Source organism: Polypterus senegalus, chromosome 2 (assembly GCF_016835505.1).
Source record: "Polypterus senegalus isolate Bchr_013 chromosome 2, ASM1683550v1, whole genome shotgun sequence".
NCBI lineage: Eukaryota > Metazoa > Chordata > Cladistia > Polypteriformes > Polypteridae > Polypterus > Polypterus senegalus.
The window spans coordinates 75,607,369-75,622,815 of record NC_053155.1 but is presented as its reverse complement, the minus strand read 5'-3'; the positions used below and the strand labels follow the sequence as shown (position 1 = coordinate 75,622,815).

At 38.7% G+C, this 15,447-nt stretch overlaps 1 protein-coding gene across 1 annotated transcript in view; it reads left to right on the top strand.

The window, feature by feature from the left end:
• Window positions 1–15,447, top strand: part of xpo4 (exportin 4) — a 123,590-nt gene that overhangs the window by 76,842 nt on the left and 31,301 nt on the right. Inside the window, exons 9-12 of the mRNA XM_039744012.1 lie at window positions 153–327; window positions 8,656–8,832; window positions 9,702–9,844; window positions 14,261–14,406. Coding sequence (XP_039599946.1) covers window positions 153–327; window positions 8,656–8,832; window positions 9,702–9,844; window positions 14,261–14,406 — 641 coding nt within the window. The remainder of the gene's footprint in view (window positions 1–152; window positions 328–8,655; window positions 8,833–9,701; window positions 9,845–14,260; window positions 14,407–15,447) is intronic.

The window sequence follows — 15,447 nt, the reverse complement described above, 5'->3', positions numbered from 1 at the left end:
TTAAGCATGCGCTAAAATAGAAAACTACTAGGGTATACCAGGATTATATTTTTAAACTGTGTATAAGAATTTTGGTTTGTGTGTTTTAAGATTTTTATTGGAAAATAGTTTACAAGTATGATATTTAACATAATCTTCTAAATCTTTTGTAGGATTGAAGTAGAAGATTCAGAAGCTGTAGGAATATCCAATATTATCAGCAATTTAATAACAGTGTTTCCCCGCAGTTGTTTGACTGCCATTCCCAGTGACCTTTTCAATTCATTTGTAAACTGCCTCACCCACCTCACCTGTACCTTTGGACGAAGTGCTGCCTTAGAAGAAGTGGTAATTATCCGTAAATTTATACCTAAACACGTTTTTCAAAAGTTTGAAATATACTTATTATAGTTATTAATATCAGATCAATTTCATTCTATTTCCAGTGTTTGGCTGCAACATTGTACATTGTTAGAATGTTTTGGGAGAGCTGGATTACCAGGGCTATACTGAATGTCTGATAGCTGGAATTTGTGTATTAATGAATACCTGTTTTGTTATATATTTGTATAGTTCTGAGTATGTACTGGATGGTGTTTTGAGTTCCGCATTCAGCCTGTGTCTGCAAGTTATTTTATGTTTTATTTATTGTTGCAAAAGCAAGAAGTGTTCTTCACTGGGACTGTAGTACTAGGGTGTTGTACAGTTAGACATTATGAATGTAGTGATAAATCAAGAAAAATGACACCTTTTGTTAGATAACTAAAAAAATTACAATATGCAAGCTTTTGATGCAACTCAGGCCCCTTCATCAGGCAAGATATAATACAGAAACTGAAGTTCCCTGTGATTATATACACACTAGGACAAATAACATTGGAAAACCTTTAAAGTACCTTTAAAAACATTTTAAATGTAAAAAAATTAATAGACCACTTCAGGTTAAGATTCACTTAGCAAGGGAGGAGAGCAACTTATGGTCAAGATTTTTAGATAAGGTGACTTGTCCAACAAAGTCTTATGAAGTTTCTGATGAGTTTTTTCAATACAATGTGGGTCTGTAGACATGTTGTCTGTGTCAGTCCGAGAGATGCAAACAATCCGTTACATAGATGACATCTTCATAATCTGGACTGTCGGGGAGAAAGACCTTCTCCATTTTCATAATGAATATAATTCTTTCCACACCAACATAAACCTGAATTACTCAAAAAGTCTGCTTCCTTGACACCCCCGTTAAACTGAAAGATTGTAACTTCTGTTTTTCACAAATCGAGAAACAGATGAACCTACCTGAGAACCCACAGTACATAAGGCACTCCACTATTTTCAACAACTGTATTTGCTCAAACCTGACAGACCAGGATAAACAACTGCAGGAGCTTAGACAAGATTTCATCAGACAAGGTTATACCCCCAAAACAACAGACACTCAAATTAGAAGAGCTACTGCCTTACCCAGCGACAACCTTCTGGAATATAAAAACAAAGACAACAAGAACTACATTCCCCTTGTTGTCACCTATAACCCACATCTTAAAGCACTTCAAAAAATTATAAAAGAACTTCAGCCAATGCTAAACAATGACAAAACGCTGAAGAATGTATTTCCAGAACCTCCTCTACTGACATACAGACAACTGCCAAACCTGCAGCAACTAATTGTCTGATGCTCCCTAAGTGAACCAACAGAAAATGGCACATCTCCCTGCCTACAGAATAGATGTAAAACGTGTGCTCACATTTATAATACAGACCGCATAATTTTACCACACTGCTGACTAGAACATTGCCTAAAGGGAAAATTTTCCTGAAGATCATCTAATGTTGTCTACCTAATTCTCTGCGTGAAATGTCCTGACACTGCACTCTATGTGGGAGAAACTGGAAAAACACTCTGCCAAAGAATGAATTTCCACCGGTTCCACATCAAGCACGGCAACGCAGATGTTCGTGTAGAAGCCCACTTCAACAGCCATGGACACTGTGAAAGGTACTTTTCAGTCACAGTGCTTATGGGCAACTTCAGAACACAGCAAGAGAGAAAAGAATGGAAAGTCAAACTCCTGCTAAAATTTAACACATTACAACATGGTTTGAATAGAGACAGAGAGTTTTATGGCCAGATATGAAGATTGTTTGCATCTCTCGGACTGACACAGACAACCTAAAGGCACATCTGGTATTGAAAAACTCGTCAAACTTCAAAAGACTTTGTTGAACAGTTATCTTATTCAAAGATATTGACCATACGTTGTTCTCCTCTCTTGCTAAGTGAATCTGTTTTTTATATATTCTATATATATATTTTATATAAATGTGTATATATTTTATATATTTTTATATATGTGTGTATATATATATATATATGTATATATATATATATATATATATATATATATATGTATGTATATATATATATATATATATATGTATGTATATATATATGTATATATATATATATATATATGTATATATATATGTATGTATATATATATGTGTATATATGTATATATATATATATATATATATGTATATGTATATATATATATATATGTGTATATATGTATATATATATATATATATATATATGTATGTATATATATATATATATATATATATGTATGTATATATATATATATATATGTATGTATGTGTATATATATATATATATATATGTATATATATATATATATATATATATATATATATATATATATATATATATATATATATGTATATATATGTGTATATGTGTGTATATGTATATATATGTATGTGTATATGTGTGTATATATATGTATATATATATCAGCAAAAAAAGAAACGTCCTCTGACTTTCAACTGTTTTTACTTTCAGTAAACTTAATGTGTAAATATTTATATGAACACTAAAAGGGTCAACACCATAACACATAAACTAAAAATGTTTCACAATGTGTCCCTGAATGAAGGGAGGCTCAAAATGAAAAAAAAAAAACAGTCAGTATCTGGTGTGGCCACCAGCTGCTTGAAGTACTGCAGTGCATCTCCTCCTCATGGACTGGACCAGATTTGTCAGTTCTTGCAGTGAGATGTTACCCCCACTCTTCCACCTTGGCACCTGCAAGTTCCTGGACATTTCTGGGGGGAATGGCCCTAGCCCTCACCCAGGGTACAGGCCTTGGTGTAACGCTCATTCCTTCGACGATAAACACAAATCCGTCCATCACCCCTGGTGAGACAAAACCGTGACTCATCGGTGAAAAGCACTTTTTGCCACTCCTGTCTGGTCCAGCGAAGGTGGGTTTGTGCCCATAGGCGGCGTTGTTGCTGGTGATGTCTGGTAAGGACCTGCCTTACAACAGGCCTACAAGCCCTCAGTCCAGCCTCTCTCAGCCTATTGCGGACAGTCTGAGCACTGATGGAGGGATTGTGTGTTCCTGTTGTGACTCGGGTAGTTGTTGTGGCCATCCTGTACCTGTCATGCAGGTGTTGTTACACGTGGTCTCCTACTGCGAGGATGATCAGCTGTCCTTCCTGTCTCGCTGTAGCGCTGTCTTAGGTGTCTCACAGTGCGGACATGGCAATTTATTGCCCTAGCCACATCAGCAGTCCTCATGCCTCCCTGCAGCATGCCTAATGCACGTTCATGCAGATGAGCAGGGACCCTGGGCATCTTTCTTTGGGTGTTTTTCACAGTCGGTAGACAAGTCTCTTTAGTGTCCTGCGTTTTTAGAACTGTGACCTTAAATGCCTACTTTCTGTAAGCTGTTAAGGTCTTAACAGCTATTCCACAGGTGCATGTTAATTAATTGATTATGGTTAATTGAAAATGCATGGAAAACATTGTTTAAACCCTTTACAATGAAGATCTGTAAAGTTATTTGGATTTTTAAAACATTATTGTTGAAATGCACAGTCCTGAAAAAGGAACGTTTCTTTTTTTGCTGTGTGTGTGTGTGTATATATATATATATATATATATATATATATATATATATATATATATATATATATATATATATATATATATATATATATATATATATATATATATATATATACACACTGTGAACGATAGGGGCACTCTCGCTCCCTTGAACCCCTGTAAAAGTCCTCAAGTTGACTTTATTTTTCTCCCACAGTGCACAAAGCACACTCTTCTCCACAATACTCATATAATTACAATACTACACAATAATAAACAATAAATCAATCCTCCAGCTCCCAGACGCGTTGCCACCCTTCCACCCAGCTCAGCTCGTTGTCTGGGAGTTCCCATAGTCCTTTTATAATCCCTGACCCGAAGTTTTCTCAATCCCAGTCCATGTGATCCTCAATCACTTCGGGTCAGGTAAAAGCTCTTTCTTCAACCCGAAGTCCGTCGCTCTTCCTGTGACGAACCTCCGGGTCACAGGGCACCGAAGCCCTCGGTCCTCCCTGCAGCTCCCTCCTGTGGCCCCCACGGCATCCAGCAGGGCTTTGCATAAAAACTCCAATGTCCATGATTCCCTGCTGGTCTTCTGGGGACCTCCATGCTGCAAGGAGGGCTCCACCTGGTGGCTTGGGGGTATTGGCCGGGATAAATGGCCGCCATCCATTACAGTATTCCCCAGCGGCAATTATTATTCGGGCGGCCTGCCCCGAGAGGGAAGTCTTCCTCAAGAGGACGTCCTGGTTGAGCCTTGATTAAAGCGAACATCTTGGTCCCTGGAGAACCTAGGGGGAATATTATTCCAAATTGACATCTTGTCCCCCTCTCTCCAAGGACAGTTCCGCCAAATATGGCCCAACCTTCGCCACCCGTAACACTGCCTCTGTCCTCCTGGTATTCTTCCCCTACGGGACTGAAAACAATAAGGAACTGTTAGGTCTGCCCCTTTTGCTGGGAGAGAAACCCCTGCCGCCTCTACTGGTGCTTTTTCTCTTTTTGCTTCTTTCCCTTTCTTGTCAGGAGACCCCCGTTTTATTTTCGGGATCTCCTGCTTAATCTGGGGCTTGTCCACAGTCTGAGTCTCTCTATTAAGTAAAGAGAGACCCTTTACTGTATGCACCCCTTTACTTTTACAAATTACCGGCGGGCGTCTTCAGGGCTGCCTCGCCCGAGTCAGCACTGTCTAGCTGCCCCGGATCGATTAGCCCTTCCGCCGACCACTCGGTTAACGTACCGACCTCTCTTGTAGGGTACGCCGTGTATTGGCACCCGCTACTTATTAACGCGGGCCCGAATCACACCGCGTCCCTCTATTATGTACGATATGGGTCTCGCTTACCTGTATCGCCGATCATTCATTACGGAGGCTCCCACCAAATCGCCGCACGTAGGCCCTCACCTTCTCCAACGGCTCTCTGGCTGCCGCTCCCAAATCCCCGACGATCTTTTCAATGGTCGTCAGGACCTGCAAGACACTCGCTACGGGCTCGATTAATTTTTCGAGCTCCCGAAAGTTTATATAATTATTTATTTCGACCGGCAGAACACTCGCCTCCTCGTTCGTGTTACCTGCCGACCGGGAGCCAATGAGCACGCCCGCTTCAGGCACGTGCTCTGACGGGTCTCGCGGAGGCTTCTGGGATTTGGAGTTCTCAGAGGGTCGAGTTGCCTTCTTCGGCGAACTGCGTCTGTCTTTAATATTTTTTCGACATCCCGATCAGCTACTTCCCGACCCTCCTTACCTTCTTGTGGGTTGAGCGATGCCTCGCTCGCCTCCCCCTTCCCCTTCGGAAAGACCAAGTCCGTTCCTTCGGGCTTGAAGGTGCAAACAGAAGGACGCGGAGCTCCTCCTTCCCAGAATGCACCGGGTTTGCTACCGTGTCCCTTGTCGGCTGCCATCATGCGGAAGTCGATTTCTAGGTGCTCTGGCTTCGACAAGAGAAGGCCGTCGTCTTCGGGGCAGTCTCCTTTTCCCCTCGGAGCCTCCAGGTGGTCATCCCCAAGGTACATGCACGGGACAAGGTGAGAAACAATAAAAGGATTTTTAATGTTGTTCCCGGCACGTACCTTAGAGGGATCGTTGCTTCCTGGAGGTTTCTCCGGACTTGTAAGGCCTCTCCTTAACTCCTCCCGAAGCGTCGGCCATTGCACCTACGGCACTCCCGCTGGCGTTGTCGCTTTGCTTGTCCTTCTTTTTTCCCATTTTGGACTTGTTTTTTTCGGGTTTTGGCGATGCTGTGGCAATTCCTGACTCCGTTGTCTGTTCAGGGTTTGTTTCCCACAGAAATTTTTGATTCAGGTCCTCTGCAAACGACGCTAGAGTATCCTGCCGGCTACGCCACTGTGAACGATACGGGGGCGCTCTCGCTCCCTTGAACCCCTGTCCACGACTCCAGACACCAGGTAAAAGTCCTCAAGTTGACTTTATTTTTCTCCCACAGTGCACAAAGCACTCTCTTCTCCACAATACTCATATAATTACAATACTACACAATAATAAACAATAAATCAATCCTCCAGCTCCCAGACGCGTTGCCACCCTTCCACCCAGCTCAGCTCGTTGTCTGGGAGTTCCCATAATCCTTTTATAATTCCTGACCCGGAAGTGTTCTCAATCCCTAGTCCATGTGATCCTCAATCACTTCCGGGTCAGGTAAAAGCTCTTTTCTTCAACCCGGAAGTCCGTCGCTCTTCCTGTGACGAACCTCCGAGTCACAGGGCACTAAGAAGCCCTCGGTCCTCCCTGCAGCTCCCTCCTGTGGCCCCCACGGCATCCAGCAGGGCTTTGCATAAAAACTCCAATGTCCATGATGCCCTGCTGGTCTTCTGGGGACCTCCACGCTGCAAGGAGGGCTCCACCTGGCGGCTTGGGGGTATTGGCCGGGATAAATGGCCGGCCATCCATTACTACACACACACACACAGTGGTGTGAAAAACTATTTGCCCCCTTCCTGATTTCTTATCTTTTGCATGTTTGTCACACAAAATGTTTCTGATCATCAAACACATTTAACCATTAGTCAAATATAACACAAGTAAACACAAAATGCAGTTTTTAAATGATGGTTTTATTATTTAGGAGAAAAAATCCAAACCTACATGGCTCTGTGTGAAAAAGTAATTGCCCCCTTGTAAAAAATACCCTAACTGTGGTGTATCACACCTGAGTTCAATTTCCGTAGCCACCCCCAGGCCTGATTACTGCCACACCTGTTTCAATCAAGAAATCACTTAAATAGGAGCTGCCTGACACAGAGAAGTAGACCAAAAGCACCTCAAAAGCCAAGATCCAAAGAAATTCAGGAACAAATGAGAACAGAAGTAATAAGTAATTAATTTCTTGTTCCAAAGAAATTCAGGAACAAATGAGAACAGAAGTAATTGAGATCTATCAGTCTGGTAAAGGTTATAAAGCCATTTCTAAAGCTTTGGGACTCCAGCGAACCACAGTGAGAGCCATTACCCACAAATGGCAAAAACATGGAACAGTGGTGAACCTTCCCAGGAGTGGCCGGCCGACCAAAATTACCCCAAGAGCGCAGGGACGACTCATCCTAGAGGTCACAAAAGACCCTAGGACAACGTCTAAAGAACTGCAGGCCTCACTTGCCTCAATTAAGGTCAGTGTTCACGACTCCACCATAAGAAAGAGACTGGGCAAAACGGCCTGCATGGCAGATTCCCAAGACGCAAACCACTGTTAAGCAAAAAGAACATTAGGGCTCGTCTCAATTTTGCTAAGAAACATCTCAATGATTGCCAAGACTTTTGGGAAAATACCTTGTGGACTGATGAGACAAAAGTTGAACTTTTTGGAAGGCAAATGTCCCGTTACATCTGGCGTAAAAGGAACACAGCATTTCAGAAAAAGAACATCATACCAACAGTAAAATATGGTGGTGGTAGTATGATGGTCTGGGGTTGTTTTGCTGCTTCAGGACCTGGAAGGCTTGCTGTGATAGATGGAACCATGAATTCTACTGTCTACCAAAAAATCCTGAAGGAGAATGTCTGGTCATCTGTTCGTCAACTCAAGCTGAAGCGATCTTGGGTGCTGCAACAGGACAATGACCTAAAACACACCAGCAAATCCACCTCTGAATGGCTGAAGAAAAACAAAATGAAGACTTTGGAGTGGCCTAGTCAAAGTCCTGACCTGAATCCAATTGAGATGCTATGGCATGACCTTAAAAAGGCGGTTCATGCTAGAAAACCCTCAAATAAAGCTGAATTACAACAATTCTGCAAAGACGAGTGAGCCAAAATTCCTCCAGAGTGCTGTAAAAGACTCATTGCAAGTTATCGCAAACGCTTGATTGCAGTTATTGCTGCCAAGGGTGGCCCATCCAATTATTAGGTTCAGGGGGCAATCACTTTTTCACACAGGGCCATGTAGGTTTGGATTTTTTTTTCTCCCTAAATAATAAAAACCATCATTTAAAAAAAAGCATTTTGTGTTTACTTGTTATATTTGGCTAATGGTTAAATGTGTTTGATCAGAAACATTTTGTGTGACAAACATGCAAAAGAATAAAAAAATCAGGAAGGGGGCAAATAGTTTTTCACACCACTGTGTGTGTGTGTGTGTATATATATATATATATATATATATATATATATATATATATATATATATATATATATATAGGGAACTTCAGTTTCTGTATTACATCTTGCCTGAAGAAGGGGCCTTCTATCTTACAGTAGGTCAGAAACTAAATCAAAAATGATTTTAAGAAAATAGTTTTTTCTTTTTTAGCTTGATAAAGATGACATGGTATATATGGAAGCGTATGACAAGCTCCTTGAATCCTGGCTGACACTTGTGCAGGATGACAAGCATTTTCATAAAGGCTTCTTTGTCCAACATGCAGTGCAGGTTTTCAATTCATATATTCATTGCCATCTTGCTGCTCCTGAGGGCACCCGGAACTTGGTGAGTATGTTTTTGTTTTTCTTTATTTTGCTAGCTAACTATTTTGTAATACCTATAAAGTCAGATTAGGGTAGGATTTCATAGTTTAGATAAAAAATAATTTACTAAAAATTTATTTTTCTGTATAAAAAAAAAACTATTAAGTCATGAATTTTAGTATAACTTGAGTTATTTAAATGTTAATTTTAAAAACATGAAATTCATTTCCACTTACTGAAAATTTCATACAGTTTGTATGTGTTAATTTAAAATATTAAAAATATATATTCTTAGTATTGTGTAATCTGTGGCACAGGTGTACAACATACAGTATAGCAAATTTCCTTTATAAACAACTAATGTCTTAAAATGTTTATATCAAAAAGTCAATGTGTGTTTGTGTATGCATGTTCCAGCATCGCCTCCGAACGGCTGGAGCAATTTTGATGTAACTTGGTACATGTTTCTCATTGGATGACTAAAAATACTTAGGGTGAAATCAACCCTAACCCACCCCCTTCTGGGTAGAGTGGGGGGTGCTCTTGCAGTCTTGTATGCATGTTATTATCCAGTTGACACTTGGAACGACCACCAGAGGGTGAACTGGAGGTAACTGCCAGCATTCTTTGTTTGAGTGCCACCGCAGCCCTGTTGCTTTTGAAATTAGAGTTGGCTGGTGCCAAGCATCAACTGGATGATCACATATATACAAGACAAGCACATTAGTGAGTTGACATTGTTTGTTAATCTATTTTTTATTTTTAAAGTTGTTTTTTTTTTATATTCTCTCAAACAAAAAAACTATTTTCCTCCTGGTCAATGCTGGAGTGTGTTATAATAATGATCTTAGTTTATGTGTTGTAATAAACATATTTTTTTTTCACTCTTAGACTGCTAATGGAGTAGCATCTCGAGAAGAAGAAGAAATAAATGAACTACAAGAAGATGACAGAGAACTGTTTTCTGACCAGCTGGCTAGTATTGGCATGTTAGGGAGGATAGCTGCTGACTACTGTATTCCCCTCCTTACAAGGTATTTGTTATGTTACTTGTAATAAAAAAGTAGTTACTAGGTGGTTATTATAGTTAGTTGCAAGTTATTCCCTTTTTGTGATTTCCATCTGGCCTCTTTGTATACTTGGGAGTTTGCTAAAACAATTTCTTTTTTCAGTTCTATAAAGTTTAGTGTTAATGGAACACAGCAAACTTGTTAAAATAATTGTGTATATTCTATATACATGGCATAATCAACAATATTTTTAGAACATGATTACAGCCACAAATAATTGTATCATATCTATTTGTGTATCTTGTAACAGGGAAATAATCGAGTTTAAATTACTCTAATATAGTTGAGAGTTATTTGAATCTTATCTTACAAACATTTACTCACCTAGGTATTTGTTTTTTTTCCAATGTTAACATTCAGAATGCCTTAAAGTGCATAATAATTGCTGTTGTAAGTAATTTTATGTTTGGCTTTCAAAAACCTATCATGAATAATAGAAAAATGATTGTGTGTATTAAATCTTCAGTAGCAGGAAGCAAGAACAAGACAGGTGTCCTTTAAAATCTACCTCGACATCTACTGTATATCTACACATATTGACCAATGTAAAAAAATGAGATGATTAAAGTTAAGATTTTTTTCCGGGGAGTCAGAACATCTTATCTCTATTTCTTACTGGCTATGTGATTTTATTGTATTTTTAGTATCCCCTTGTGTCGAGGCTGAGACAGCAACATGTTTTTTGCCATGTGCTTTTTTAATTGTGCTTACTATGTGTTTGTGTTTTGATCTAAACTATCTCCTATAGTTAAGCATATCTTCATTTTAACTGGCAAGCTAACATCATTTTCTGAAGTGCTTTACAATTATTTTAAGCTCTTCTGAAAGTATTTATCCAAAAGATGGATTTTAAAACAAAAGTTTAACTACTGTGTCAGATTTAATGGTGATTAGTGATGAGTGAATTCCATGGTTTTTGCTTCGCATCAAGTTCGGAGAAATCACAGAAGTGTTCGCAAATATCACCAAACCCGGCAAGGTGCTTTGAAGTCAATAGGCACAAAATAACTGAACTAGATTGACAGGATTATAATGGTGCTAGGGAAACATCTGCCAACTTTGCTGGACCGATATTGTGGCCAAAAAGACAACCTGAGCTATGCCATCCACTGTACCACCACGCCTCCATGAGGTCAAAGAAGAAAGAACACAGTCAGAGATGCTCAAATGTATAGTTCATCAAAACAAAGCGGAAATGCCAAAATTGTAGACTATGGTGAGAAAAAATATGTAGGTCTTTTATGTATATTTATGCGAGAAGCTATTGCTTTATGTGCTTTTCAAAAAACAGCCTGACTGCTGCTGCCACGGTAGGGCACAAGGCAGTGCACGCATCAACAGATGTTTTATGGTGATTTATGTGAGAAGTTATTGATTTGTGTGATTTTCAGAGAACTGAGTTTTTTGGAAAAATATTCAGCCCTGGGAGAAAATGAGGAAAAAAGACACAGCAGCCCTCTGATTTTTTTCCACCTCTTGAGATGACCATCCAAATATTTTATGGGCCAGTGCAGATCAACATTTCTCAGACCTTCATTTTTTTCTTTTCAGATATTTTATTGAAATAGATGCTGTATGAAAGCTACAGATGCAAATGAGATGTAAGTTATCCTGGTCATCTTTTGGCTCACTTTGCATCTTATTAATGTTTGGCAGCGAGTTAAAGAAGAAATGATTCATAGATACATATATACATACTTTGTTCATCCCCTCAGGAAAATTCAGGTGTCTAGTAGCTCAAACACATCAGTAAAATTGTTACAAATTTATTAAAAGAAAAAAGGAGAACAAAACATCTCACAGCAGAAACAATTAAAATGGTAATCATTTAAAATCAAAGGTATTTACTATATGTAATTAGCTTTATTAATTGGTTATCAGTGAAGAAACTGGCTGGAATGAAAACCTGCCACAAGTGCGTCCATCCATGAGCTGAGTTTGGCATCTCCATTTTAAGCCGTGCACTCCTCCCATTTTTCATAGCAAGCCAAGGCTTGTTGCATAACATTGTCACAGGGAAATGAGTTCAATTTTCAACTCCAAAGTAGATGAAAATGCTTAATGTCTTGATATAGTACATGTAAGAATTTATTTTTAACAGCCCATTCAATGATATGTGCAAGGTTAGGTTTGATTATCATATTTTAATATTGCTGCACTTAACTGAAACATTACACATGTCAGAATGACTAGCAGCAGGGGAAAAGTTGTAGACTGATATGCACCTCCAATAGAAACATTAAATGTTATAAGAGAAGAAATCGGGTATATTTAAAAATTTGTATTTGCAGGTTTTGATCATACATCATTGCTTTTCTCAAGGAGAGCTATAACAGAACCCATAAAAATCAGTACAATGTTTTGCACCATTGTTATGCAAATTACCTTTATATTTATCTGTCTCAGACCTCTGGAGATATCCATGCATATTGAGCCCTCTGTTGACTATTTTGATGAAATCAGGAGCTTTCTTCAGTTAAATGAAAGCAATAAAATGCCACTTATGTGAGCTGTTTTTATCATTTCCAGGCAAAATTCTTTTTTTTCTTTTTTTTTTCGTTTATTTTTAAGGACTTAGAAAGATGGTCATTCACATTTTAAATACTTTGTAATTACAGTTTTACAATGCACTACACTTGGGTGTCAGTCTGTTCTGGCCCAGTTACAGTTAATTCAGAAGGTAGCTGCTGGAATGTTCACGGATACTAAGGAGAGGTTCATTATATTGCAAATATGGCTGCTTCCCATTAGCTTCCAGTGAGGTATAAAATACAGTTTTACTATACTGCTGTTGATTTTCAAAGCCCTGTATGGCTTGGGTTCTTGTTACCTCACTGAGCTTGTTTGCCAAGTATCAGTTTCTAGGTTTTTAAGAACATCAAAACAGTCTTGTAGACTGTTCCCTACTTTCACCTTAAATCAAACGGAGACCTTGTGTTTTCAGTAGCTGCCTTTAGAATAGGTTTCCACTGTTTGTTAGGGCTGTACATTGCGTTAGTTTATTTAAGGCCTACCTCAAGACATATTTGTTTTAAAAGGCATTTGGTTATCCAAGTCTTCCTTTTGCTTAATTTGATTTGGTTTCTATGTGTTTTGTTTCAGTCTTTATGTTGGTGTATTTTGGAATTTTTATTTGTGTGTGTTTATTTTATTACTTGCTTTACTTTAACTTTGGTTATTGAAATATGCCATAGAAATAAACTGGCATTGACATTCTCAGCATGGACAATGTTTAAAACTCTATAGCGTAAACTATTTCAAGAAACAATGGTCCATCATTCTGAAGAATATTCAAGATTTGAGATTCTTTTTTGACCATATGTAGCTAGTGCATTTGAATGCATAATCGTTTAGCCATACTCGTATGCAAAAGGCACTGGCACGCTCAATGCTGCCGTCTAGTGGGTACAATAACATCATGCTGCAAAAAGTTGTGAATGTTTCTGTGCATTTTGTCACTTTATGCAAACTCTGTATTAAATAATCAATGTTCATGAGTGAAGCCTTCAACCAAAACAGAATGAGTGTGATAGTGATGATGATACAACTTGATCATCAGGAGTTAACAAGGACAGTGAAACTGACACCTGTTTGATAGATTCTGACCTGTCATGTTTTGTGTCTGCTTCACACTACTGTTGATAATCCTGCACATCGTCATTGCCCATTTACAGGTAATTCTGGTCTAAGGATGTCTGTTGATCATGACTATCTAAAATATTTACAATTTGTCGATGCTAGTCTGATGGACAAAATAGTTGCTGAAACAAATCTATCTTGAGCAGTGTGGAAAAAGTCACAGTATCCCATTTGCTTGTCTCAGTTGCTGGCAGCTTCTCACTGTAGACATGTGGTGTTTTTTTATCTCCTGATATTGCATGGCATAGTTGGTATATCAGTCCAAAGATGGAACTGGTTCACAAGCTGATTTGTTGCAGATACTCATATTTACGAGTGAGTGTATTTTTTTTAACTTGTTATGAAATACCTGCTTTTCACTAATAGGCTTGATCATAGTCATTACTATCACTCAGAACTGAAAACTGTACAAGCTAATACAAACTGTGGGATGTGAATCAGGGATCATCAAAAATATATAGAAGATAAATGTTACCAACTGTGACATAAGTGTTAATGAATGTCTCATGGGTTACAAGAGAAAGCTGTCATGGATACAAGGCATGATTTGGTATCAAATTCTACATACTCTGTGAAACAAGTTTTATCTTTATTTTGTTTGTGTATGCAGAGCCCCACTGCAAATTAGTATGTGAATTGAGTCAGGTTTTAATATTAAGGCAAATAAATATGCTTTTCAGATTTTATTTAGCAGTCATGCAGATGTCTTGTATTTAATTTTTTTTTTTTTTTCTCTAATAGTTTATTGGAGGACAGAGTTACAAGGCTTCACGGTCAGTTGCAGCGGCATCAGCAACACTTGTTGGCTTCTCCAGCATCCGGATCGGTTGACAATAAAGTACTGGATGACCTGTATGAAGATATTCACTGGCTTATTCTAGTTACAGGTCAGATTTCATCTTCAATTCAGATCATATCATCAAAGACTTGTGGCTTTTAGAACTTTTAATAGATGTAACCAATTCTGCTTTTATGCTTTTCTCAGAAGGCATGCTCAGGATTGTATGGACAGCTAAACTGTTTGAAAAGAAAACAGGAAATACACCACCATATCATTTTTGCATACAGTTATATACCCATCTCTGCAAATATACCATAGTAAATGTATAATTTTATATATTTCATTTTTAAGATACAGTGGTGCCTTGGTTTGTGAGCATAATTCGTTTCGGAAATGTGCTGGTAATCCAAAGCATTTGCATATCAAAGTGAATTTCCCCATAACAAATAATGGACACTCCAATGATTCATTCCACAACCCACAAATATTCATACTGTATATAAATAATTAATAAAAAATTGAACGTAAAAATACATAAAACAAATTAACCTGCACTTTACCTTTTGAAAAGAATCATTGCACACGGTCACAATGCTTTAGTATTCAGTATATGCTTGTACGGTTGTTGACTTATACGAGTGAGGCATGCCGACTAAGACCGAGCATAGGAAACGATTACTCATAATCCCACAGCAAGAGAGAGAGAGAACCACCATTGGGTCAGTTGTGATCACATAATGCTCGGCAGACAAAGTATATACTGTCACGCTTGCGTCACAAAAGTTGCACAGGTTCGCTCAGGGTTTTCAAGAGACAGAAACTTTATTTGAATACAGGCAGAACAAGCACAAGTCTCTTTCAGGAGTGATCCGGGCGCACTATCAAAACTGGTCACCACAGCTCCGCCGATTGATCTAAAGAACATAAAATCTTTCTCCTCAAAGGGTTGCAATGGCTCAGGAACCCCAACTGGAGCGGAAGATGTCTGGGAGAAGAGAGACAAGGCAGTGCGACACTAGGACAGCCGTGGTACATTCTTTTAAATGTTCGAAACCCTGCGCAAGATGAGCAGATCATGCAGCACAGCAGCAAGCAGTAGACTAGCAGCTGATACTGCAAAGAGGCGATGAAAAGCTGTGTTGGTTTC